The sequence below is a fragment of the Dreissena polymorpha genome, chromosome 12, assembly GCF_020536995.1.
Source record: "Dreissena polymorpha isolate Duluth1 chromosome 12, UMN_Dpol_1.0, whole genome shotgun sequence".
NCBI classification, from domain to species: Eukaryota; Metazoa; Mollusca; class Bivalvia; order Myida; family Dreissenidae; genus Dreissena; species Dreissena polymorpha.
Genome location: NC_068366.1, coordinates 56,723,534 through 56,748,943, shown reverse-complemented (window position 1 = coordinate 56,748,943; position 25,410 = coordinate 56,723,534). Strand labels below are relative to the sequence as shown.

General features: G+C 35.8%; 1 protein-coding gene across 10 annotated transcripts in view; it reads left to right on the top strand.

Annotated features, from left to right (window-relative positions):
* Nucleotides 1-11,448: 11,448 nt before the first annotated feature.
* Nucleotides 11,449-25,410, top strand: part of LOC127853110 (uncharacterized) — a 31,591-nt gene continuing 17,629 nt past the window's right edge. Inside the window, exons 1-3 of one of the 10 annotated variants that reach the window (XR_008036466.1) lie at nucleotides 15,370-15,473; nucleotides 18,989-20,596; nucleotides 20,735-21,484. Coding sequence is in view for 7 of the 10 variants with exons in the window: in XM_052387332.1 (XP_052243292.1) it covers nucleotides 15,437-15,473; nucleotides 18,989-20,460 (1,509 nt within the window). In the remaining 3 variants the exon portion in view is untranslated. Of the gene's footprint in view, nucleotides 11,564-13,449; nucleotides 13,783-15,369; nucleotides 15,474-18,988; nucleotides 21,485-25,410 lie in introns of those variants that run through there. The other 9 variants (XM_052387338.1, XM_052387337.1, XM_052387336.1 and 6 more) reach the window with 9 other exon arrangements.

The window sequence follows — 25,410 nt, the reverse complement described above, 5'->3', positions numbered from 1 at the left end:
TTGCGAGTGAAACGTGTGTGGATGCGTTCTTGTGAAAAAGTGTGCACTTTCAGATATATCTCGCCATTTTTATGTACGATTTTTTAAATCAGAATAATGTATGATCAAATGTGTGTATAATATAATATTTGTAAGATCTCATTTTGGTAATGACAGCAAGAACAATATAAGGGCTGTGGTGGTAATCAATAATGCTTGATAGATCTACTTTAATGAAGATTTAATGACAGCATCTTAATAAATAACGAACAAAATCCATAATTGACCCTTTCTCGTTCGGATTAAGAACTTGTTTGCATAGGACAAACGCATAGAAACATACGTGTCGATAAACTTTTATCCAATATAATGTTTACGATGACAGTGCATGTAATTATTGCAATTTAGTTGCCGTAAATAATAATACTCTTGTAAGTATTCTGTTGAAACAAAAACTATGCAAAATATATATGACATGACAAGACTTAGTAGATGACAAAACACATACAGAGCTGCATTGGCAATTCATTCGCAATTCAGATAAATGACGATTGAGTGACAAATTTGTGGTCGTCTCTAAAACGTTTGTCTTCAGTAGATATTTTACTTAAACACACATCTAATACATATATTTCAACGTTTCCGCACAAAAAGTCCAGTATATTAAATATTTCTTTAACTATTGCGTATACTTTAGATATTGGTGTAAAAGTGTTAAGATGGTTAACTGCGCTTTCCTTAAGATTATATTCATATTTTATTTCAGTTCATTCGCAAACGTAAAAATATTTTTCCCTGAAACCAACGAAATAAGCTACTGCGTGCATGGCATTGAAATCAATTGTGATTTTATATCAGAAACATTAAGATTAGGTAATTATCAGTTTACAATTAAGGAATATTAAATCGCTTATCCGAGCTCCATTTGTTAAAAGGGACATTTTTAACGTTTTGGTAAACTGACAAAATTGAAAATAAAAAGGTTTCGGATTTGCAAATTTTCGCTGTAGTTATGATAAGTGGGGGGGGGGGGGGGATAGGTATACTGAACATTTTCCAATCTCTTTCATATCCGTTATAGTTAGCTTTTGAAGAATCTGTCGAGTTCTATGGTATGGTCAATGGTTCGAGCCCAGCGGAGGATTACTTTTTTCTTTCTTTAATTGTATTCTTGTTTGGTTTTTCACTTTAGCTATTTAGTTCCAATGATTTTCATTTACCATTTTAAAGCATTTCATGACAAACTTCAATGCATGCCAAAATCTGTGAAAAGGTCCCATTAACAACACATTTTTAGCAAATGCTGTACTTCGAAGAACAGTGTGTTGTAGATACCCATGACAACAGTACATACGATTTCAATAATGGCCAATATGCGGATGCTTTTTTCCGCCATTCCTGACAAGACTGATGGTAAATGAGTAAACAAAGCAGATACGTTTTAAAAATCAGAGATTTTCCGGTAAGGTGATAATTTGAAACATAAAACGAAAGACCAGACCGCCAAGATGCTAATTCCAGTAGTCTACAGTCAAACATTATTCTGGCTTTGGCCAATGTAAGCAGTGTATCTGGTATTTACGGTTTGATAGTAAGCAAATACTGCTTACTCGACATATATTTTATTCATTGTATTTCCCTAGTAAGGAGTGTTAAAAGTTTGTTTTATATACATGTATTAGTAAAGCGAAAATTTATTTAGCATCGGTGACATTTTGTTTTATTGTTTTTTGTGAAGCTGTTAACAAATATCTTTAAAATCAAATGATGTCATGATTTTTCATGCACTATCATTCACCGCGTATTATTTTGGGTTCTTAGCTCCTACGTTATGAGCCTATACATACATTGTGCGATTATTCCTCGCAGTTTTAGGCATTATTAAAAGATGTAGCTCACCACATTAACCAAACAGAAACCTGAATGCACAAGTACATTATTTTTCGTAATTGCATTGAGTAAAACAGACCAAACAATATCCTTCCTAACAGCCGGTTTTGTATTATTTAACATGGGCCTTAACCCATTTATGCCTAGCGTCTAGTTAAAATGCCTTGGGAAACAGCGTAGACCCCAGCGTAGACCCAGATGAGACGCCTCATGGTGCGCCTCACCAGGGTCTTCGCTGTTTGCTTAAAGAAATTTCTGTAAGAAATATTCTAAATATAGAAATAAATATATTAGACATCCCTTATTTTGGAAATAAATTGATTCAATTTAGAAGAATGTTAGAGTCCACTAGGCATAAATGGGTTGAGCAAACTGACACACTTCAAGCACGTAATAAATGGCGTATACATACTGTTCACAAGTCTCACGTTAATGTTGTTAAGCTACTCTGACAATGCTAAGCAAACAACGTTAGCTAATTCAATCACATACCTCCTAAAAATATCTCCTTGACCCGTCTCGACGTATCCGCAAATCACTGTCCTCGTCTGCATCGACTGCACTGCACGGCAGACGACGCAAGGACAGAAGCTTCCATGCAGTGCGGAATTGAATTAACTGGAATCAATATCGAATGCGATGTAGCAGTAAGTGTTGTTGACAAAGCGAGAGGGCTAATGTGATCGGGGAGTTAAATAAGCTGCTGAACTGTTTCCCTGGTCATACAAATCGATAATATAATTATTTTAACTTTGTTTCTTGGAGTCTTAACAAATTGCATATAAGGTCATTCTAACTGGTTGTCATGCGTAAAGAAACATCCAGATGATTTTGGGTTTTCATATGTATTTTGAAATCCTTAAAAGACATAAAGTTATTTTCCTTTTGTCTTTAAGGAGAGGGTCATTAGCAACTTTCTTCAAGAATACCAATGCTAATTACAAAGATGAGCTGTTTTAACGGATTACGGTCATTTTAAAACTACTTTTACCTATGAAAGCTATATGGAGGTCGTGATGAATTTGTAATGTACCAAGAAACGAGATACCGTTTGTATTGCGACAGTCGCGTTTTAGAAGACATATACAATTTTAAATGCAGTTGACCATTTTAAGTGTTTATGCTGTATTGCTTACTTTAATCCATTATGTAATCATAAATAAATGAACATATTGCTTTCCATCCATCTAAGTTTCTATTATGATCGAAGCCTGTGGCAAACTACATTTGTATGTGTATACTATGGCCTTTGCCAATGTTGGTCACATATAGGTGAAAATAATGGTTAATGTACATGCAATGCAAACTGTAAGGGCCGTTTGATGTATTAAATTAAATGTTGTGTTGTGGTTGTGTGTGTCTATCAAAACAAAAAAGTAGTGCAAGTTTAATTGTTTCAAATAAATACAATTCTTAAAGCCAGTTAAAATTATAACCGTATGATTTATTACCATAAATGTCTTTTACAAAGACTGGCTTTGAAATAAAATTTGACAAATTAAGTTTCTAAATAATTGAATTGAAAACAAATGTCTTTTGTTGTTGTTGTTTGTGTTTCACTTACTAGTCGCGTATCCACCTCATGCATTGTTTGTAATTAAGTGCACGTATATTCAAACCACACAATACTGCTCATAAACAAAAATTATATTACGGGATAATACCCTGTATGTGTCTTCGCAACGCTTATTATGAGTTGAGTTCTTCCCCATTGAAATATATGGTATGTAACATTTGATTTACACCAGTTTTCTTTCGACGCTTTCAAATAAAAATGTCAGCGCCGTTTCATCCGAAAACGGGTCTTATGATGTTTCGACCAGCGCAGCTCAAGCGTAGCCTGCGTAATTGCACAGTCTGGTACGGCGTTACGCTGTCCGCTATAAAATCACGCAAGCCTTCATGGTCGCATTTAGTACCACCTGACCATGTAGCGAGATGCGCTGATTGGTCTGTAGCTACGCTGACTGCATACGGCGTAAGACCCACTTTCGCTTGACGTGGGTCTTCTCATTGAAATACATTTCCGACCCCTGGCGGCCATGTTTTTTTCAAGAGACCGGAGCTATTTTTTCGAACTGATCCTAGATATGATTAAACATATGTTCTAACCAAGTGTCACGAATAGTGGACAATAAATCTGACGATTAGAGTGTTAACAAGTTTTTACTATAGCCATATAAGGATAAATGTTCCGCCCCTGGTGGCCATGTTTTTCAACCAACCGGAACCTTTTTCTAACTCGTCCAAGATATCATTTGAAAAAATCTTCTGACCAAGTTTCATTAAATGGGGCACACAATAAATGTGGCCTCAATACTGCTTACAATGTTTTTAATAGTAATATACAGCCATATAATGGAAAATGCCCCGCCCCCCCCCCCCCCCCGCTTTTGGCAATATTATTGCACAAATCAGAACCATTTTCGGACTTATCCAAGATATCATTGAGACGTCACTGGAGCGTATGTTCTGACCAAATTTCATAAAGATCGGACCATGCATTTTGCTTCTAGGGTGTAAACAAGGTTTTACTATAGCCATATAAGGAAAAAGGTCTCGTCCAATGGCGGCCGTGTTTTTCAAGAAACCGAAACCATGTTTGAACTCGTCCAAGATATCATTGGGACAAATCTTCTGACCAAGTTTCATCATGATCAGACAATGAATGTGGCCTCTAGAGTGTTAACAATGTTTTACAAAATCTATATAATGAAAATTCCCCACCCAATGGCGGTCATGTTTTTTTCAGCCAACAGGTATCATTTTCGAACTCGTCCAAGATATCATTGGACGAATCTTCTGACCAAGTTTCATAAAAAATGATCAATTAATGTGGCCTCTAGAGTATTAAGAAGGTTTTTACTATAGCCATATATAGCCATATTAGGAAAAATGCCCCGCCCCTGGCGGCCATGTTTTTCAAGCAACCGTGACCATTTTTGAAATCGTCCAATACATATCATTGAGACGATTCTTCTGACCAAAGTTCATGAAGATCGGAAAATACATGACCTCTTTAGCGTTAAAAATGCAAATGTTGACACCGCACGACGAACAACGCACGACGCACGAGAGACAAAAGGCGTTCAGAAAACATCACATTGTGCTCAGGTGAGCTAAAAAGTGTTAAACATTTAGGTAAGTTCAAAGTAATTCGCACCAAAGGGAGATAAATGCACAAGAGTGTCAGGTATGATTTATCTCCCTAAACAGCAATACAAAAGCGTTCCACAACAAGAAACATTTCATTTCAATTTTCAAACAATTTCTGGTTTCCTTTTGTCGAATGAAAAAAGAAAGTACGATTTTCATTCACACGGGCCCATGGAAAAACTACTCTAAACCCGTATGGTATATACTGGAAACAATTGTAAGTGCTTGTATATGTAAATGCTGAAAATTAAGTCATATTTTAATTTGTTTTCTCTATTACAGATATTGTGTTCAAAATCAGCAAACTATTATGCTTGCAAACATGTACTGATCTTATATTATAATATGTCTAAGGTAAAGACAAAAGAATTGACTGTAACATGAATTCGATTGTTCGGCATAGCTGTATTAAGCCACCTTTTCACCTTACCTGACCTTTGTAAGTGTCCAATAAAATTCAAATACAATTTCCCGCGGCTAGGTACGAATGAATATACTTCATTTATTCCATTGGCTGATTTGAGTATACCACCAGAACATTGGAAACATATCCGCGTCTCTGTAACACTGTTCTACTGCATGAAACAATTTTATCTCTAATGTAAAGGCTTAATAAGATAAAACAGTTTTACTCCCAATTCTCGACATCAATACAGTTTGTGCGTGCACCTTTCATTTTCATGAATTACCAGCGCAAAAGCGTTTATGCTTAAAGTCTATGTTCTCATATTTAGTACTTACATCCATATTCCTGTCAACATGTAAACATGTAAAAGTATAAAGAGCAGTGGAAGCGAGGCCTCACTTTAATGGATTGAATTTCAACCGCGAGGTATCGAGTTTATATACAGGTCATCACCGTAGTTCGCGGCCAGTAAAATAATCGATATATAATAAAGACGCTATCCGTGAACTAGGTGACCTGGAATTTTCTTTAGACCAGAAATATGTTAAATGAAGATATTCAGCAATATTATTATGGTATGTCAATAATTGATTCTTAATGTGTTTTCAACAATACAATGAAAATATTTTTTTTGATTAAGTTAACAATAATTATTGCACCAGATTGACTAATTTATTAAGCATGAGTACGATGATTCTCGATACTGTTAATAATCGAATCAAATGGCAATGCCCGACAAACCACTAAAACAGGTTTGTTCAAAGAACGTGCCTATAATTACGGATACTTCGCGTGTGGCCGGTTGATTCCTATGTTTTAATTTCACATCCATTCTTCTTTTGGTTTTCTGTTTTGTTTCTATAGGTTTATGCCCAGCAATATGTAATAATGTAAAATAAGCCGCGAAAACTCCGCGTAACATCCCGTACTGCGTGTGATGCAGCTAAGAACTGCACAGAAAAAGACATTCGCTATCCTTGATCTAATTTATTGAACTATCTGCGCCGTAAATCTTTTTAAAAGATATTTCTTGTTTAGTATGTGTACGGGGTGGCGCTTACTTCCCTTATTGAAGCGACATTTATTCTGGGAACATTCGAGTTATAATGAAAGAAAAAGAAAAAGTTGCATTGTGGGAGGGTATGACAACTCTGACGATGAACAACTGGCAATTGTATTTGTCTGATACAGAACCAGAACACGTTCTGGCAAATTAACATAGGGCGGTTCTTAAATTTTGTTTTATGGTGTACAAGATAAGTATTGATGCAAAGCATCAAAGGGCGTCGGGAATTTCAGTGTAAAAGGCACTCAATGAAGTTACATGGAACGATTTTTTTCTACTGTAAATATTAATATATTGGCCGATTATTTTAAACAAAATAGAAAAAGATACTGGTATAACCATTATATATGATTGTGTGATATAACCCCCAAATAACAATTATCTATGATGTTGTGTTATAACCCCCCAAATAACCATTATCTATGATTTTATGTTGTAACCCCAAAATATTTCATAGTTCATTTTATTTGCATTGGTTTCCTTTTTTTACTGGCATCCGTGTGCAGTTTTCATTAATGGAACAGAACTGTGTAGGTTTTGAAAAATCTGTTTCATCTTGTAAGCGTAATTTCATATTTTTCTCAACTTCAAGGGGGTATGATTCTGAACTTTTTCTTACGTTGCTCATTTACGATAGGGGTTGAGTACTCACTTATATGAAAACGCTGTAAAAGTTGTAATGTGTTTACGACCCCCCCCCCCCCCCACCCTCTCACACATATATTTCATGGGCATAATAAAAACAAAAAATGGTTACAATAAAACAGCATATTGATTTAAACTAAAATGTCTACATCAAAACAAAAAGTTAATATAGAACACATATAAATAATTTGATTCTACTGGGGCTCGAACCTTGGGCCTCTCACTTGTGAAGCGAGCGTGTAACCACTACACTACGGAACCGCTTGAAAAATCACCTTCTAACTAAGATATTAATAAGTGACTGTAGTGTAACGGTTATCAATAAAGCAATAAACCGTGTAATCGCTGTCATCTTGTTAAAATAAGAAAATACGCGTTAACCAAAACTCGAACAGCACACTATGCAGGATATTCTGACAACAAATCTATATACATTATTCCATAAAATAGCTTCTCCCATAAGCGAAAAAAAAAACGTATTACATACGTGTCGCCGCACTTCAGTGCGACGCCAATAATTGTCCAGAGGGGGTTCGGCTTGGATTGCTTTGAACTACAACCCGGCATGTTGCTGGACACGTGATTTGAAGTGTTTCTAGCTGATTCGTTAATGAAACACAATTATGACTAAAAATCAGACCATAACCAACTTGACTTGGTAAAATTATTTACTATTCTTGACCAGTATACGATCATTCTTAAAGGGACCTTTTCACGTTTTTGTTAATTGACAAAATTAAAGAAAAATGTTTCAAATTCGCACATTTTTGTTGTAGTAATGATATTTATGAGGAAATAGTAATACTAAACATGTACCATGCTCTAAAATATCCATTATAAGCATCACTTAAATATAAGCACGGATGGCCTAGTGGTCTCAGTGATAGACGTTTACTCCCGGGCCCCACGGGTCAGCGGTTCGAGCCCAGTTGAGGGTTACTTTAAATTATTTGTTTTATTTTATTCTTGTTTTTGTACTTGATCTTTTAAGATCTAATGTTTACATTTATCATTATAAACCATTTAATAACAAACTTCAATACATGCCTTAATCTGTGAAAATGCCCCTTTAATGTAGAATGGTGGATTGCACTCAGCCTAGAATTTGCATTACGCAGATTACCAGTATTGAATTAAATTCGCGTTTGTTTCGTATATGAATGACCAAGTTCTTGTAAAGATTCCTGTTTACTGAGCTGTTTTTTTTTTCAGAGGAAAGAAAAATTGGAATGCTGTGCGTTATCATTTGTAATCGATATTTGTTTAATATTTTATTTATTTGTAGTGGTATATGTTGTTAGTACTACACTTACATATGTTTAACAGTTGTTCTTGCATACTTACATTCAAGTACAGGTTAGAGAATATGGCCATCAAATGAATTACCGTATTTAGAAAATAATATAGCAAACGTCAGTCGTAGATTGTGATATAAGAAGCATTGTTTTGATGGTTTCTTGGTTAGAAATGTCGTTGAATTCGTTAACTACGGAACATGCTTTTGCATATCGAGCTTGTCGAGGCAAGTTGAAACATTTATATACCATAATATGGACGCATCTTAGCATTTTCTCATAAGAACGGAAAATCTACAATATGTTAATTAAAATAATCCAGTTTATTATACAGAAGCAAATTGTATAAATCTGGATTACTCTTATAAAGCGGATACGTTTTGGTTATCTTGTTTAGGATATCTTTTTGGTTAGCGATTGCATACAAAAAATAGATATCCAAACAGGTGCACGTTTTGGTTTAGTTTTTTGATAAGATTTATCACACTTTTTAACTTCGGTTATCTGTATCCGAATAACGTTATCTTTTGGATTGGCTAAAGTTATCCATATTTATACAAATGGCCACTTTGATGTTCATGATACTGTTAGTGACAGTTAGATACAAGTCTAGGTGTAATAATACAGCATATGTATGTGATGAACTAGTCATATTAAATGTACGTTCTATTGGTTATATATTTTAGATTATTCTGTTTAAAAAACACGATTTTCTTTCTTCAAAGTATCATGGACGTAAGTGGTTTTTTTTTGTTTAAAGAGATCTTTTCACGGTTTGGTAAATTGACAAAATCGAAAAAAGTTGTTTCAGATTCGCAAATTTTCGGTTTAGTTATGATATTTGTGAGGAAACAATATTTCTGAACATTTGCCATGGTCTAATATAGCCATTATATGCATCTTTTGACGATTTAAAAACCTAAAAATTATAAAGCGTTGCAACGCGAAACGATTGAATAATTTGGAGAGTTCTGTTGTTGTCGTTTAAATTTGCGAAACTACGAAGATTGCTTATAAAATTATAACGTTTAAAATACGAATCGCATGTATGCTTGGCAGGATTGCTCAGTTAGCTAATGCGATTTTGCTTCAAGATTTCAGGTGTCACTGGTTCGAACCCTGCTGCGGGCTACTTTTTTTCCTTTTTTAAATTTTATTTTGATTTTTTACGTGAGCTTTTAAAATTTAATGTTTAAATTTATCAATATAAAGCATTTAATGACAAATTTCAAAACATGCCAAAATCTTTGAAAAGGCCCCAAGATTGAAAACAAAGTTTTGAATCCTGTGCGCGATGTCATTTGACATTTAACACGTAATTTGTCTGTACAACAGCTTGCACTCAGTCAAATAAAAGTAGTCTTACAAATAAAAATCTGAAAGTTTAATCTAAGATACGAAAAAAAAATCTCAAGTACTATTGGTGTGTGATATTCCGCCGAAAAAAAGGAACATGCTCATATACATATACATTAACGCGACACGCGCCATGGGAGGTAAAATGCTATCCATTTGAAGAGTCTAGCAAAAAGCATATGCCAAGAGAACAATTTAGCATGTTTTGAAAAGGATATGATGGAAGGATGAATAATATGAGCCGCGTTCTGAAAAAAACTGGGCAATGCATGTGCGTAAAGTGTCGTCCCAGATTAGCCTGTGCAGTCCGCACAGGCTAATCAGGGACGACACTTTCCGCTTTTATGGAATTTTTAGTTTCAATGAAGTCCCTCCTTACTGAAAATCAAGTTTAGGCGGAAAGTGTCGTCCCTGATTAGCCTGTGCGGACTGCACAGGCTAATCTGGGATGACACTTTACGCACCTGTTTTATTATGCCCAGTTTTCTCAGAACACGACTCAATTACTTTTGCGTTGAACACTTCAGAAACTTAGCCACTAGCTGTCTACAATGGGCATTTATCTACCGGTATAGGACGTTTCTTCGTCTAGACTAGTAAGTACGTACAGGAATGAGAAAGTGTCAATTAGTTGACTAGACCTTTAGTAACGCTAATTATGAGAATTGATCCGCTGTCGCCGGGGTCATCTTAGAAATACTTGAAATAAAAAATATGTGTGTGTGCGTTTGTTTGACGAATTTTGCGAGGTCCGTCCGCGCCTGAATCTGCATTTCATGAGGACCCGAAGTGTTTCACAGACCTCCAACCTTGTTAATGTACTAGACTCGCTATAGTTGGAGGCGAATTTTGAAATATACTTGCAATTCCAGCAAGACATTTTTAATGAAAGATAATTAATTTTTGATGTGATACTGTGCTGTGGGAGTAAGTCGGAGTACTCGGAGTCCCTACCTGGTCGGTGTGGTGACCACTTACCTTGAGCTTACGTGCCCGGGAATGAGGATTGAACTAGGTCGCCGCGAAGAGAAACGCATGTATCAACCACCGCGTTAAGCGGACAGCCCTTTACATACAAAGTATTTGAGCCGTGCTCTGTGAAAAGGGGGCTTAATGCATGTGTGTAAAGTTTCGTCACAGATTAGCCTGTGCAGTTCACACAGGCTAACAATGGACGACACTTTTCGCCTAAACTAGACTTTTGCGAAGAAGATACTTTCTTTTAACGAAAAAAAGCCATACAAGCGAAAAGTGTCGTCCCCGGTTAGCATGTGCGAACTGCAAAAGCTCATCTGGAACGACACTTTACGCACATGCATTAAACCCCCTTTTCACAAAGCGCCGCCCATTTATTTTCGTACCTGACTCTGCACTAACGGAGGAACATGAACGTGTTCCGATTCTCATACCTAATCAATTTACAACACTCACGAAAGTATTGACGAATTGGTGACCACTAACCAAGGTCAGATGCTGTAGATAAAATTCCGGAACGCATTTGGTGTTATTTATGAACTGAAATTCACTCGTAATCAATTACGCGTGTCAAACTCGTGTCATGGGTTGTTTTGATGACCTTTTATCAGATCGTATGAGGTATTTATGAGGTGATGGGGTCTGATCATTGCTATAGATGACATAGTTTGTATTTTCTTATCACGACATAATCTTTCACTCGATGGATACTTATAATAAGTAGCTACTGAAAGTTTTAATTAATACTTTGCCTGGCTAGGTCACGACTGGGAGGTTGTTTTTAAAGAATCACCGGTAAGTGTTATCTTACTGATTATAATAAAAAGTAATATTTCGTAATTTCATGTTATATTTTCATATAATTTGTGCTTATAAAATAAGTGTTAGTAAGTAATCGCGAATCGATCCTGGCGATACACTTGTTATGGTCCTTGATCCTGTTTCACATAAGTTCTGACGCAGGTCTTAAATTTATGCACACATTGATTTAAAATTCACTTTCGATTCTTCACTTTTTTTTAATTCTTACAAACAAGTAAAAGTCTCAATACATTCATATTGAAAGAACCTGTTAATTTGTGTTAATTAATGAAATATATGTATCATTTTGTGAGATGGACATTTGTTTAATGGGTATTATTATAATATAAACCCGGTAGTCCCGTATGAAAACGATGATTGTTAAAGAATTGTTTGTTGCGGCATGCTTTCTTTGCTCCTCTGACAGCAATTCTAATAATCATTAACATTTTTTAAACATTTTCTTACATTTACACAAAATTAAAAATAACATATATTATTAATTAATAACTATTTCAATTTAGCATATTTAGGCCACCTTTCTTTACGAATTTCCGTTAATGTCGGAAGACTATTTATTGGACATCTTGAATATTATTAAAAAAAATAATACCTGCAAAGTGGTTAAGTTATATATTTTGTTTGAAAGCACAATTTGCTTTTTAGTTCGGGTGTGTAATATATTTGAGCAGCAACTGCTGGACGAATTAAAAATTAAATTTTAATTAAATTCGGATTTCCATTTATATGTATGACTTTTAATTTTCTGACATTTACATTTTATTAAATTTTATCTTCGTTGATCCATTCACACATCTCACAAGTTTTTTTTACAACCGGACAACGGTAATTAAACGTGTCAGATGTTTGCACAAAGTCATTTGCCCGTAACATTTGCTTTATTTGGGTAAAAGGGCATGTACACATTATGTACGTCAGATAATAAGTGAAGCCTCAGGCGCGGAAGGACCTCATTAACTTCGACATAAACGCTGCATTCTATATCTGCGGTAATACAATGACTATGGTACCTTTCATCCGCCAGAATCATCTAAAATGTGAACGATAATACGACATAGTTTGTAAGTATAACCATTACGAAAAACAAAATTATTTTTACGTTTATTAATTTTTCACGCTGCATACATCATCGGACGATGATTTAGAGAAAATGCGATGTTATCTGCAACGGAAAAAAACGCGAACTTAAATCGGTCAAATAAGATCGAGTGAGTAATACATTTATATACACGGCATAAATCTGGGGTATGTTTAGTAAATACCTTGCGGTCGTACCAAATCGCAAAGTAAAACATAAACAGTTTTCATCTCGTGTTTTATTTAATTATTAATTAATATTAATACAATATTTCTTTTAAACGAAATAGTCTTAAAAAGTATACTTACTAGAACCGATGCCATAATGAAAGGTTAATCAAATTAATAATTTTCGGGCGAACGAACCGACCCAATATATAAATATAGCTTAAGAACATGGGAATATTGTAAATACAGACATCAATCACATGGGAACGTGGTTGACCTTGTAAACGTACTACTGCCAGCGAATGTTCTGTCGTACGACAATTAAATATGTATGTTGCCTCGTACGAGGAGAGATAAGTCACATGTGTAACGTAACCCGGTCACCGAAGGACTTTGATTGCGGAGTGCTGCTATTAAAGGGTGTTGTTTGACACATTAAGCGGACACGTTATCCTATATCGGCTGACCGGAAACATTTCGATGTTGTGTGGGTGACGTTTCTGCTTGCGTTTAAGTAGTTTCTTACTATTATTCCTAGCCGGACATGTTGTTTAAATAAACACAGATCATAACTTCCGCAACGCATAAAGCTTATAACGAGAGTAGCTTTCACTACGTTTTAGTTTAAGTAGTTTCTTACTATTGTTCATAGCCGGACATGTTGTTTAAATAATCACAGATCATAACTTCCGCAACGCATAAAGCTTATAACGAGAGTAGCTTTCATTACGCCTAAAGCGATAGAAACAATGCTCTGACATGATATAGAAATACACGATATGACAGTTGAAGCAGATATCTTCCTTTAATTTACACTGGTGTTTCCCGGAGTGTGTGCGGAGAGAGTTCAGTGTACGTTGTTGAGCCGGCGTAATCTGGATCCAATCAAATCTGCAAATATCAGTGTTAAACTGAGAACACGGGAATATATTACGCTTGAAATACAGGTACATTTATAGTATTGCTGTTTTGAGTTATTATTCGTAAAAGCATGTTTCAACCATCTGTAATAAACTTAATTAGTATATGACTAATTAAATGTGAGTTTGTGAATTGCTTTTCTCTCGGAATTCATTTTAACCAGAGTGTGCTGTGTAGGGGATCATCTCTTCATCATTGTCTACATGGAAGGCTTTCGATCTAAGAATTAGATTTGTACTATGTGTTTCACTTCTACTACTACTACTACTACTACTACTACTACTACTACTACTACTACTACTACTACTACTACTACTACTACTACTACTACTACTTCTACTACTACTACTACTACTACTACAACTACTACTGCTACTACTACTACTACTACTACTACTACTATTACTACTACTACTACTACTACTACTACTACTACTACTACTACTACTACTACTACTACTTCTGATACTACTACTACTACTAATACTACTACTACTACTACTGCTACTGCTACTACTACTACTACTTCTACTACTACTACTACTACTACTACTACTACTACTACTACTACTACTACTACTACTACTGCTACTGCGACTGCTACTGCTACTACGAAACAACAAAAACAAAAACAACAACAACCACTACTATTACTACTGCTATTTCTAATGATGATGATAATACTAATAAATAATAATAATAATAATAATAATTATTATTATTATTATTATTATTATTATTATTATTATTATAGTAATAATAAAATGATATAAATAATTTAATAAAATATACATTGTAGAAACAAATATGAATTGAAAATTTTAGCTATGCGTGATATGTTTCATTGTTTGGTACATGTAGTATAGATTCGGGAGGTACTCATTGCACTTTTACTGCGCTTTCTCCGTTTGGTGGTTGTGTCAGGGAGGTAGACCACTGTGATAAGTTTTCTATGCATCGTCTGTTTGCTAGTACTGACCGGGAAATAAACCTCTATGATTCGAAAACACGAGCACATTTTTAAGCATTACAACTTGGTTATTCTGTTTAAGAAACGAAATAGTCACACCTTCGTTTCGTTATCGAGATGTACTTGGATTGCATTTATGCATCTGCATACAGCAACACTTAACCTGTCTGCTTGTTCGTTATTACAGAAAAGCGTTTTTATTGGTGTAGTTTGTCTAGATTTAAGTAAGTTTAACTGAATTACGGACGTATTCTTGTACAATCATTTTGTTATATTAACATGTAATTGAAATATTAATTGGAAATAAGTCAATTGTTATATTTATAATTAGTATAACGAACAACCGCTGTAAAGAAATCAATATGGGTTCTCATAGTTTGTCTTTGATTTGGGGATTTGGCAATCATAATGCAGTATAATATGATTTATTAAACATCTCGTCTAAATCCAACTGATTCATCTTGTACAATTACTCTCTTGAACGACGTTATAATACCACTCAGAATTCTATTGCTCATCGGGAATAGCCGATGTTAACCGAATGTTGAACGAGCGCGACAGATGTTCGTGGCTTCCAATAGAACATACAGAAGCCACATCATAACGATAAGCGATCATTTTTTTGTTGGCATATATATATATATATATATATGTGCGAGTGGCAGAGCTTCTGTACGACGTGTTGCGTTCAGAGAGTGTAGTGAGGAAATATGAAATCAGTTCTTAGTGGTTGCGATTCGACAGACGGTATGTTTTTTATTACATTTTAATCATGGTTCGGCTGCATGCATAAAGTATTCTGGAGTGTAATTTTTGAAGTTGGCTTATTGTGCATATGGAGCAAGTTTTGTAACTTCATATAAGTAGCTTCAGACATTCTGGAACATGCGTTCATTTCTCCCAGAACGCATGGTCGAAATTGTACACTCTAATGGAATACAAGTGTTGAAATATGTACAAAGCATGTAGCGTTTACGATTCTTACAATATTGTAGGATTTATTGGAATGCAATAGTAATGTTACAAGTTAGAGATCTGAATTTTTGCACTGAATACTAATGATTTCCGTTCATTCCAAATGACGTATAATGTTCAGCGTCCGAGGCTGGTATGTTGATGGGCTGCTTTACGAGAAACAAAGAGTTTTTAGAGTGAAACGTCGTGAACTTTACCTTTTGATGGTTCGCAAAACTGATTATTTTTTCGATTTTCAAATGATATTAATATAATTTCAGTTGGACAATTTCACATGACATAACGGTAATTTACATTACCGATACATCGTTTTGCATCTTTTTTTAGTATGCTTACATTCAACGCCCTTTATTTTTGGGTTATTTACAAGATGAGAGTTCAATATAGACGAGTTTATATAATTGCATTTAGTTTAAAAAAGAAAAAACAATTTTTATAATGCTTAACGTGCATCGCGTCGCCGTGTTATCTTTTTTTGCGTCGTAAAACGAGTGTTTTATTAACTTAAACAGTTTATTGAATACGCTGTTTAAAAAGGTTTTTCGATTTATGTTATGGTACATCTCGCGATATTTTCACGTGGATATTGGCTTATGCAGTATATGTGTGTATACCGTCCCTGTGCCTTTTTACGAAATAAAGAAAATATTATTCACGCACTCGTGCAATTGGAAATGAACGACACACACAAGTGTAATTTATAATTATACGATTTTCCTCTTATCTTGACATTACACTATTTCGATAGATTTTTTGCTCAGAATGCAAGAAGCGGCATTTACTGAAAGGGTTCCTTAATTTCTTTCCCTAATTTAATATCTCGAAAGCCATACTGTGTTATCATGGTTAGTCGTTTATCGACGGATCATTATGTCTTCCCCATACGATTTACTGGTGCGAGATAGAATTTAACGCGTAATTGTAACTGGATAAAGTGTGTATGTATGTGTCGTATAATCATGTGGAGAATAGACCAATTTTCCCGACACAGAACAGTTTTACATCCTATACGTGTCATTCTTACATCTACGAAATGGTGCAGTGATTTGGCGAATTTTTCTGAATTTTCTTATGTGAAGTACAAAAACACATCACTCAATGTTTGAGCACGGATGGCCGACTGGTCTAAGCGATAGACTTTATTTCCAGGGGTCAGTGGTTGGAGCCAAGTTTAGGGTTACTTTTACTTTTTTCTTTATTTTTTTTTATAGAGCTTTTTAGATCCAGCGTTTACATATATCAATATAAAGCATTTAATGACAAACTTTAATACATGCCAAAATCTGTGAAAAGGCCCATTAATACTTTATTTCAGCATTCCTCGTAGTATCACAAAATATAACGACAACAGAACTCCAAATTATTTAATCGTTGCGCGTTGCAACGCTTTATAATTTTCCGTTTTATAAATCGTCAAAAGATGCATATAATTGATATTTTAGAGCGTAGTAAATGTTTAGTTGAGTGTTACTGTTTCCATACAAATATAAAAACTACAACGAAAATTTGCGAATCTGAAACATTTTTTGTTTTAATTTTGTCAATTTACCAAAACGTACAAAAGTCCCTTTAAGTAATGCCTGCATGTTATGTATGTGATACAATGTGGTATAATGTAAGAAAGGGAAAAGCCCACTGAGGTCCTCCTCGCATGACAGTGACCTCCAAGTCAACCCGGCACAAGTTATAAGTGGTTTTAATTGGTGTGTTCTATGTATGGTCGCATGAAGTTTGTACATAATCATCGGTTTGTACATAGTCATCAAATATTGTTTTCAAAAACAATACGTTTATATAAGTTCCGTATGTTTGTGCTGGGTTATTTCTTTTTCAGCTTGATTTTACGGTTTTAAAAAATACGAAGACGTTAACATAGTGTTTGTCTTTGAAAGTTTATTTCATAACTACGAACATAATTCACTTGTAGATTTTTAGTTTTCAAAGCTCCAAAATGTTAAATACGTATGCGAAATTTTGAATTGTGCACATAACACCAGAGACGTATAAAAACAGTCTCAGATAATACACAGAGCTCCGCGTAAAAATGTTTATATACTTGCACCTAAATAGTTTTATTTGGTATCTTGCGTATTTGTCAGTAATACATGCGAGGTACTCCCTGTTGGGGTCTCGGTCAGTTGATCGTGTCTTCTCAAATGGTGGAACACTCGAAGCCGGTAATGTCGTAGACTACCATCAGGTCGGATTGGCGCATTCGCTCAACCGATTGTAATGGATTTGACTGGGTAATATCGGCACCCTTTGGCTCGAGAAAGTTTATGATAATGTATTAGTATCCAGAGGCTCTTGTCAGCCATTATACAGTTAGCGCCTATACAATTGTGTATTTTCTGCCCATTAAACATGGTGTATGCGAATGAATCTCATTTTAATGAACGAATTAAGTGTTCTCACAATATTAATTATTTCGTGTCAATATATTAGTATCGGAATGTTCATAAAAGCGCTGTAATATGTATGTAAGGGTTGATAATTTTCTCTCTCTCGTTCTCTTTTTCTAAAAGATGAAGACGTTTCGAGGTTACAAACGTCTTAGACAGGCACTGAAATATCTAATATTTGCAGAATCAAACTGATAGAGTTTTTGCATGCGGATATTGATTTGTCATAACGGAGCGTCTCGCCAGGGATCGAATTGTCATTATCCACACGATGGAGGGGAGGGGGGGGGGATGCGCTGTCTCCTGGAATCAGCTCATTAAAACATGTGACTGATAGCCTTGCCGTACCGGAGAGCTAATCATCAGCATTGCCTGTCTGTTGGCTCATATAGAAATCGGTATGTTAACAAATTGACAAGGACGAGTAAGGTTGGGAAATGGAAAGTAGTCTCGTATGACTGTACAATTTGCATGCACAGATTAAAAAAATAATACTTCCTCTCAATCTCGCACGTATAACTTGCATTCAAACGACGTTAAGCAGAATCAAGGAAATTATCATAATAATTGATTGCGGGTAGATAATGTTTTTATAATCTCGTTTAATTTCGGTAGGATAAGGAATCAACAAAGCGCTGTTCAAACTTAATTTTATTTGCCTCGGTAGTTCTTTTTATATAAGATCACCAAACGATTTTTAACGAATACATTTCCTTAACTCGTATTATAACATTTGTGTATGGAGAGACAAGGCCAATCAATGCCTATTCATATAATACTTGACGTCGTTGTGGTTTCTTATTTGCCTCAAAGTGTTCTACATAGGCAAGCTTGTATATTTTTTAAGTATAGTATAAATACTAACATATGTTCATTTCATTTCAGGAAAGCAAACGCACGGCAGTGACATGACGGGCGTAACAACTAGGTCGAAAAGTAGGACATCGGAGAAAAAAGACGTATATTCAAAAAGTAATGGCGTCATATCCAATGGTTTTCATGGTTACAAAGAGGGTTATGAAACTCTCGAAAAGTCAGGAGTAAGTCGACGCTCGGTATATTTGTTCAACCATTTTTTCTTTCCATTGGTAATGGTTGGACTTACCCCGCAGATAGTGATGTTGTTCTGGTATACGAACGTCAAGTTTGGCGGAAGTTACTCAGCTCTGATCACACACTTCCGTAGCCACTCAGTTTTCGGAACGCTCCTCAAAATGTGGAGTGAACTCAGTATTATTAACACGTTTACAGTGGGAGTAATCTTTGGCTACTTCGCCTGGGCGCTGTTTTGGATGGTCGTTCTTCCGGGAAAAGAAGTCCGTGGACCTGTGACACCAAAGGGAAACACGCCTGTGTACAAAGACAACGGTTTCCTGCATTACTGCGTCACAATGGCTGGGTTCGCGATCCTTACCACTGTGCTCAAGTACAACGGCTTGACTCCCACGGTCGTGTATGACCGCTTTGGCGAGTTGTTGGCGTTCATGAACGTGTTTGCTCTTTGTTTCGTCTTCTTGTTGTACATCAAAGGAATCACCCGCCCGTCCACATCGGACAGTGGAAAGACAGGAGGTGGCTTCTTTTTCGACTATTACTGGGGCACGGAATTGTATCCTCGTATCTGCGGAATAGACGTCAAAGTGTTCACTAACTGTCGATTCGGCATGACCGTCTGGCCTCTGATGTGCTGTATATACGCACTGAAGAGCTACGAGCTGCACGGTTTCGTAGACAGCATGTTCGTTACTACGATTCTTCAGCTGACCTATATAACGAAGTTCTTTACATGGGAAGCCGGATACATGCACACAATAGACATAATTCTTGACCGAGCCGGCTTCTATATATGCTGGGGCTGTCTGTGCTGGCTTCCGTCCCTGTATCCCAGCGTCAGTCTCTACCTCGTCTCGCATCCGGTCCGCCTCGGCACTCCACTCGCGTCAAGCATATTGATCGTGGGGCTGATTTCTGTTCTCATCAATTACCTGGCCGATCTACAGCGCCAGGATGTACGCAAGGCTAACGGCGATTGCCTAGTCTGGGGCCGGAAGCCGGACCTAATACGCGCCAAATACAGGATCGAAGGTGGCGAAGTAAGGGAGAGCATCCTGCTGGCTTCCGGTTGGTGGGGTCTGTCCCGGCATTTTCACTACATACCGGAAATCCTTCTCTCGTTTTTCTGGACGGTTACGACCGGATTTGAGAATGTTCTTCCCTACACGTACCTGATAGTGCTCGTTATTCTGCTCACTCACCGCAGTTTCAGGGATGAACAGAAGTGCAGCTTGAAGTACGGAATCTACTGGCAAGAATACTGTACCAAAGTCAAGCACCGAATCATTCCATTTCTGTTTTAACAGCTTCGATACTCGTGTACAGTATCGATACTCGTGTACAGCTTCGATACCCGTGTACAGCTTCGATACTCGTGCACAGCTTCGATACCCGTGCACAGCTTCGATACTCGTGCACAGCTTCGATACTCGTGCACAGTTTCGATACTCGTGCAGTGCACCGCTTCGATACTCGTGCACAGTATCGATACTCTTGCACCGCTTCGATACTCGTGCACCGCTTCGATACTCGTGCACAGCTTCGATACTCGTGCACCGCTTCGATACTCGTGCACAGCTTCGATACTCGTGCACAGCTTCGATATTCGAGTACAGCTTCGATTATCGAGTACAGCTTCGATACGTGTGTACAGCTTCGATACTTGAGTCCAGTATCGATACTCGTGTACTGCTTCGATACTCGTGTTTAGTTTCGTTTTGCTGTCCAATGTATAAAATCAACAATTTAAACAGATAAACAGGTTAAGAATGAATATATGTACAGCCTTTAGGGGTTTACAAGTTCACCAATATTGACCTTACACTGTACTTTTTAACTATGTTAGCATAATTGCTACATTTAAAGTGTCTACTTTTCACAAACATTTTGTTCGCTCACCTGAAGTATTTCGCGAGATGAATTCTAAAAATCATTAAAGTTTCAAACATTTTTTCCACTAAAATGTTCACTGTTAAATGCATAATACACAGCAATCTTACGTATACAAATACTTATGGCATGCATTTTAAGGATTAAAATGTGCACACTTGTTAGCGGTAACAATACACTTATAAGAATTACATGTCTATAGCCAACACTCTAGCACTGAATAATAATTGTTCACAAGTTTCCTTATTGTATGGTATAACCAGAATATCTTTGCGTTCATGTATTGAAATAGCTTATCTATAGGCATAATATGGCTTATGTATATGAGACGAGAAAAACAGTGCGAAGTTTACACGAGCAAAGAACACGAGTGGATCATACAGTTCTGTGCACATTAAGCTCACGATTGTCAGTCAGATCATTATGTTATTCTTTTTGTGTGATTTTTTCTTGTTTTTTTTTTTTGCTGTTTGTTTTTTAAAATTGTTACATGTACACACTATAATGTGATTATTCACTGTACTTTTACACAAACAGGCGAAATTGTAATGGCAAAATCGATGGAATCTATATTTAATTTTATATTGTATCATTCTATACACTATATTTTTCTGTACTTTAAAATAAATAGGCGAAGTTGTAATGGCAAAAATCGATGGAGCATATGTTTCATTTTATAGTGTATCACTCTATAAATTGTGTATTGAACGTTCTTTCCTATGTGGATCCCGTGAATAATTTGTTTATCATCAGGGGAACAACAGGTGGGAATGTTCAACAAATACGTGTATCTGTCAAAACGTGCGTACATGCAGAATACGCGAACAAAGAACCTTAGACCTGTTTGTCTGCAATAAATTGGGAGTTTAACTTTGATAAAGTACTCATTTATATAGGAATTGTGCTATCGTTAAGAATTAGGTATAATTACATATACCTGTCAACTTATGGAGAAGATGCTATTTGATTTGATATTTTTCTTTATGTTTCAGTGAGTAAAATATTAACCACATGTCGCCAAAAACGTCGGCATTGTATTCATGCTTCATGTCTTGAGTCGTGTTCTGAGAAAACTGGGCTTAATGCACGTGCGTAAATTGTCATCCCAGAATAGCCTGTGCAGTCCGTACAAGCTAATCAGGGACGACACTTTCCACCTAAACGTGATTTTCGGTAAGGAAGGACTTAATTGAAACTAAAAATACCATAAACGCGGAAAGTGTCGTCCCTGATTAGCCTGTGCGGACTGCACAGGCTAATCTGGGATGACGCTTAAAGCCAGTTTTCTTAGAACGCGACTCATGTCTTTATTTCCCTAGCATGAATACACGTTTCGAAATTGTAGTGACAATTATTGTATTAAGTATGTTAAGCGGTATTTCAACGAATGATTGTCTTATTGCAAGACATTTCTTCTTCATGAATTACCCGCATGACAATTATTACCGGTAACTCACCTTTTTGATAAAAATATGGTAATATGTAACTTTATTTTGAAAAAAAAAGTAGACAAACATTAGATTTCTTGTTATAAAAAATACGTTTATTCGTAAACTTGCATACTTTCGCGTCTCACCTTTGCAACAAATCAGAAGTTGTTTTGAAGATGTATTAATTAAATATAATATCAGCGTCTTCTCCAAGAAACTGAATTTCTGAATTATCGACTGAATTATTTTCAAAACAATTAAATGGGTCATGAAATACTCAATATTAAAACGGAAAAACTACATAAATGCATATTCGAGATTATGCGCATTTGTGCCAAATGATGTACTAGCAATTTCCACAACCGGCCAGAGCTAGTCATGAAGCTGTTCTTCGGTGCTTCGGTGTTTGAAAAAAAAAGACATTATGAAAAACATGTTTATTTCGTACCTCGGTGTATTTGCAACTATCTTTCGTATTACCTTTTATAGCTAATATTTTGATGTTGTTTTAGTACAAGCCATTAGGTATCGGATAACAGAGCTACTGGGGCCATGACGTTTTGTGTAAACTGAGCCCAAGTTAAACTGTTGTCATAAAAATTAACTGTTATCTTTGAAAACATGTGTGTGTAGTTTATTTGTATCTTGCAGTATATTCAAGTAAAACATTTTTAAATAAATCGATGCTAAACGTGTGTGTTCGTTCAATTGTAGGTGGACAAGTATGTGGTGATGTAAAATGCAGAAATGTACAGGGCGCTGCGTAATGCACAAAATATCTTCAAAATATATTTTGCCGTTATATGTTTACCCGCAATTCATGATTCATTTCAATATGGGTATACAATTTCTTAACACATGCCAAAGATTGTCACTACATTCTCTAAATTACATTTAGCTATCGAAATATGTAAAACTATTACATAGTCAATGGAAATTGTAATACATGCAGTTTTATTGAATGTGTAACTGGTATTAGTGGCAAAATATCATGGTAGGAAACTCTCATTTCCAATTCAACGCCAAATAAGCGTGTGTAATAATAGCATTGGTGTGTCTTACATGACTTCAGTTTGAATGTAAAACACGGGCTTCAATCATTTTTATGTTATATAATTTATAATACCTTATCATGATTGAAGCACGTGTTTTTAACTACACACCGATATAAATAATTACGACAAAACACACACAGCTGTAAGTTTTACAAATTAACAAACAAATTGGTACTTAACTACTCAATGATAATAATTGTGTGCGGTCGTGAATGAGAAGCCCTGAAAAGGTCAAATCCTATGCGGAAATAATTATAATTAATAATTATACGGGATTTTACCTTTTCAGAGCTTCTGGCAAATGGAGTGTTTCAATGCCATTTGTTTCATTTTACAAAATCAAAATATGTCACTAGGCGACAGTCCGTTTAACATTTGCTCATACCCTATTATCGGAACATGGTAGTTGTATATGAAATACTTCAGACGACTACACCAAGTTGAAAATTGAAATACATGTATTTTTAAGAACTCTTAATATATAATTATTTAAACATTGTGAACATGTCCGTATGCGACATGTACTAATGCAATCTGTACTATCTCTACATATTGTACAGGGCATTGGAGTCTGATCTGCTATCTTGACGAAGGCGCAAGATGTCTGCATCAAGGTTGACACATATTCAAAGATTAAGAATGTAAAATGTAGATCAGGTAATTAAATTACTACTACAAACTCAAAGTTGGCATTACATGTATTGTTATTACCGATAGTCGGGTTTCGTACACTATTGTTGTCCTGGCAACCTTTTTTAAATCCCAAAAATAAAATTTTAACTCCACGTTTTCGGATATCTAGAATTCCTCTTATTTGAATGACTATTACTTTTCGGACATAGCATTTGATGCAATTTATTTCTATTTTCGTGCATCCATTTACACAATTCACAATTATTTTAACAATCTGACAACGTTCATGAAACATGTCAGATGTTTGCACAAAGTCATTTCCCCGTAACATTGCTTTATTTGGGTAAAAAGGCATGTAACCATACTATACGTTAGATAATAAGTGAAGCCTCAGGCGCGGAAGGACCTCATTTACTATGGCGCACCAAAGGGGTCGAAACTTTTCGACATAAACGCTGCATTCTATCTGCGGTAATAAAATGACTGTGGTATCTTTCATCCACCAGAATCATCTAAACTTTGAACGATGCATAAGTAGTAAATTTGTAATATCATTACAAACAAGAAATATCTTTAAAAAAAGATATACGGCGTTGATTGTGGTTGCAGTTAATGAAAGGTAAAGACTTCAACATGAATGAGATCAAAGATAGCGAATGTCTTTTTCTGTGCAGTTCTTAGCTGCAGCAAACGCAGTACGGGATGATACGCGGAGTTTTCGCGGCTTATTTTACATTATTACATATTGCTGGCAATAAACGTATAGATACAAAACAGAAAACCAAAAGAAGAATGGAAGTGAAATTAAAACATATGAGTCACTCGGCCACACGCGAAGTATCCGTACATATTTTAAATATTTATACGCGCGTTCTTCGAACAAACCTGTTTTAGTGGTTTGTCTGGCGTTGCTATTTGATTCGATTACTAACAGTATCGAGAATCATTGCGCTCATGCTTAATTCATTAGTCAATATGATGGCATAATTCTTGTTAAATTAATTAAAAATAATATTTATCATGGTATTGTTGTAAAACACATTAAGAATCTATTATTGACATACCATATGATATCGCTGGATATCTTCATTTAACATCTGTCTGGTCTAAAGAAAATTCCAGTTCACCTAGTTCACGCTATAGCGTCTTTATTATGTAACGATTATTTTCCTGGCCGCGAACTCCGATCAGCACATAGGGTAGAGACGCAGCGATGACCTGTATGTAAACTCTGACATTCACACAC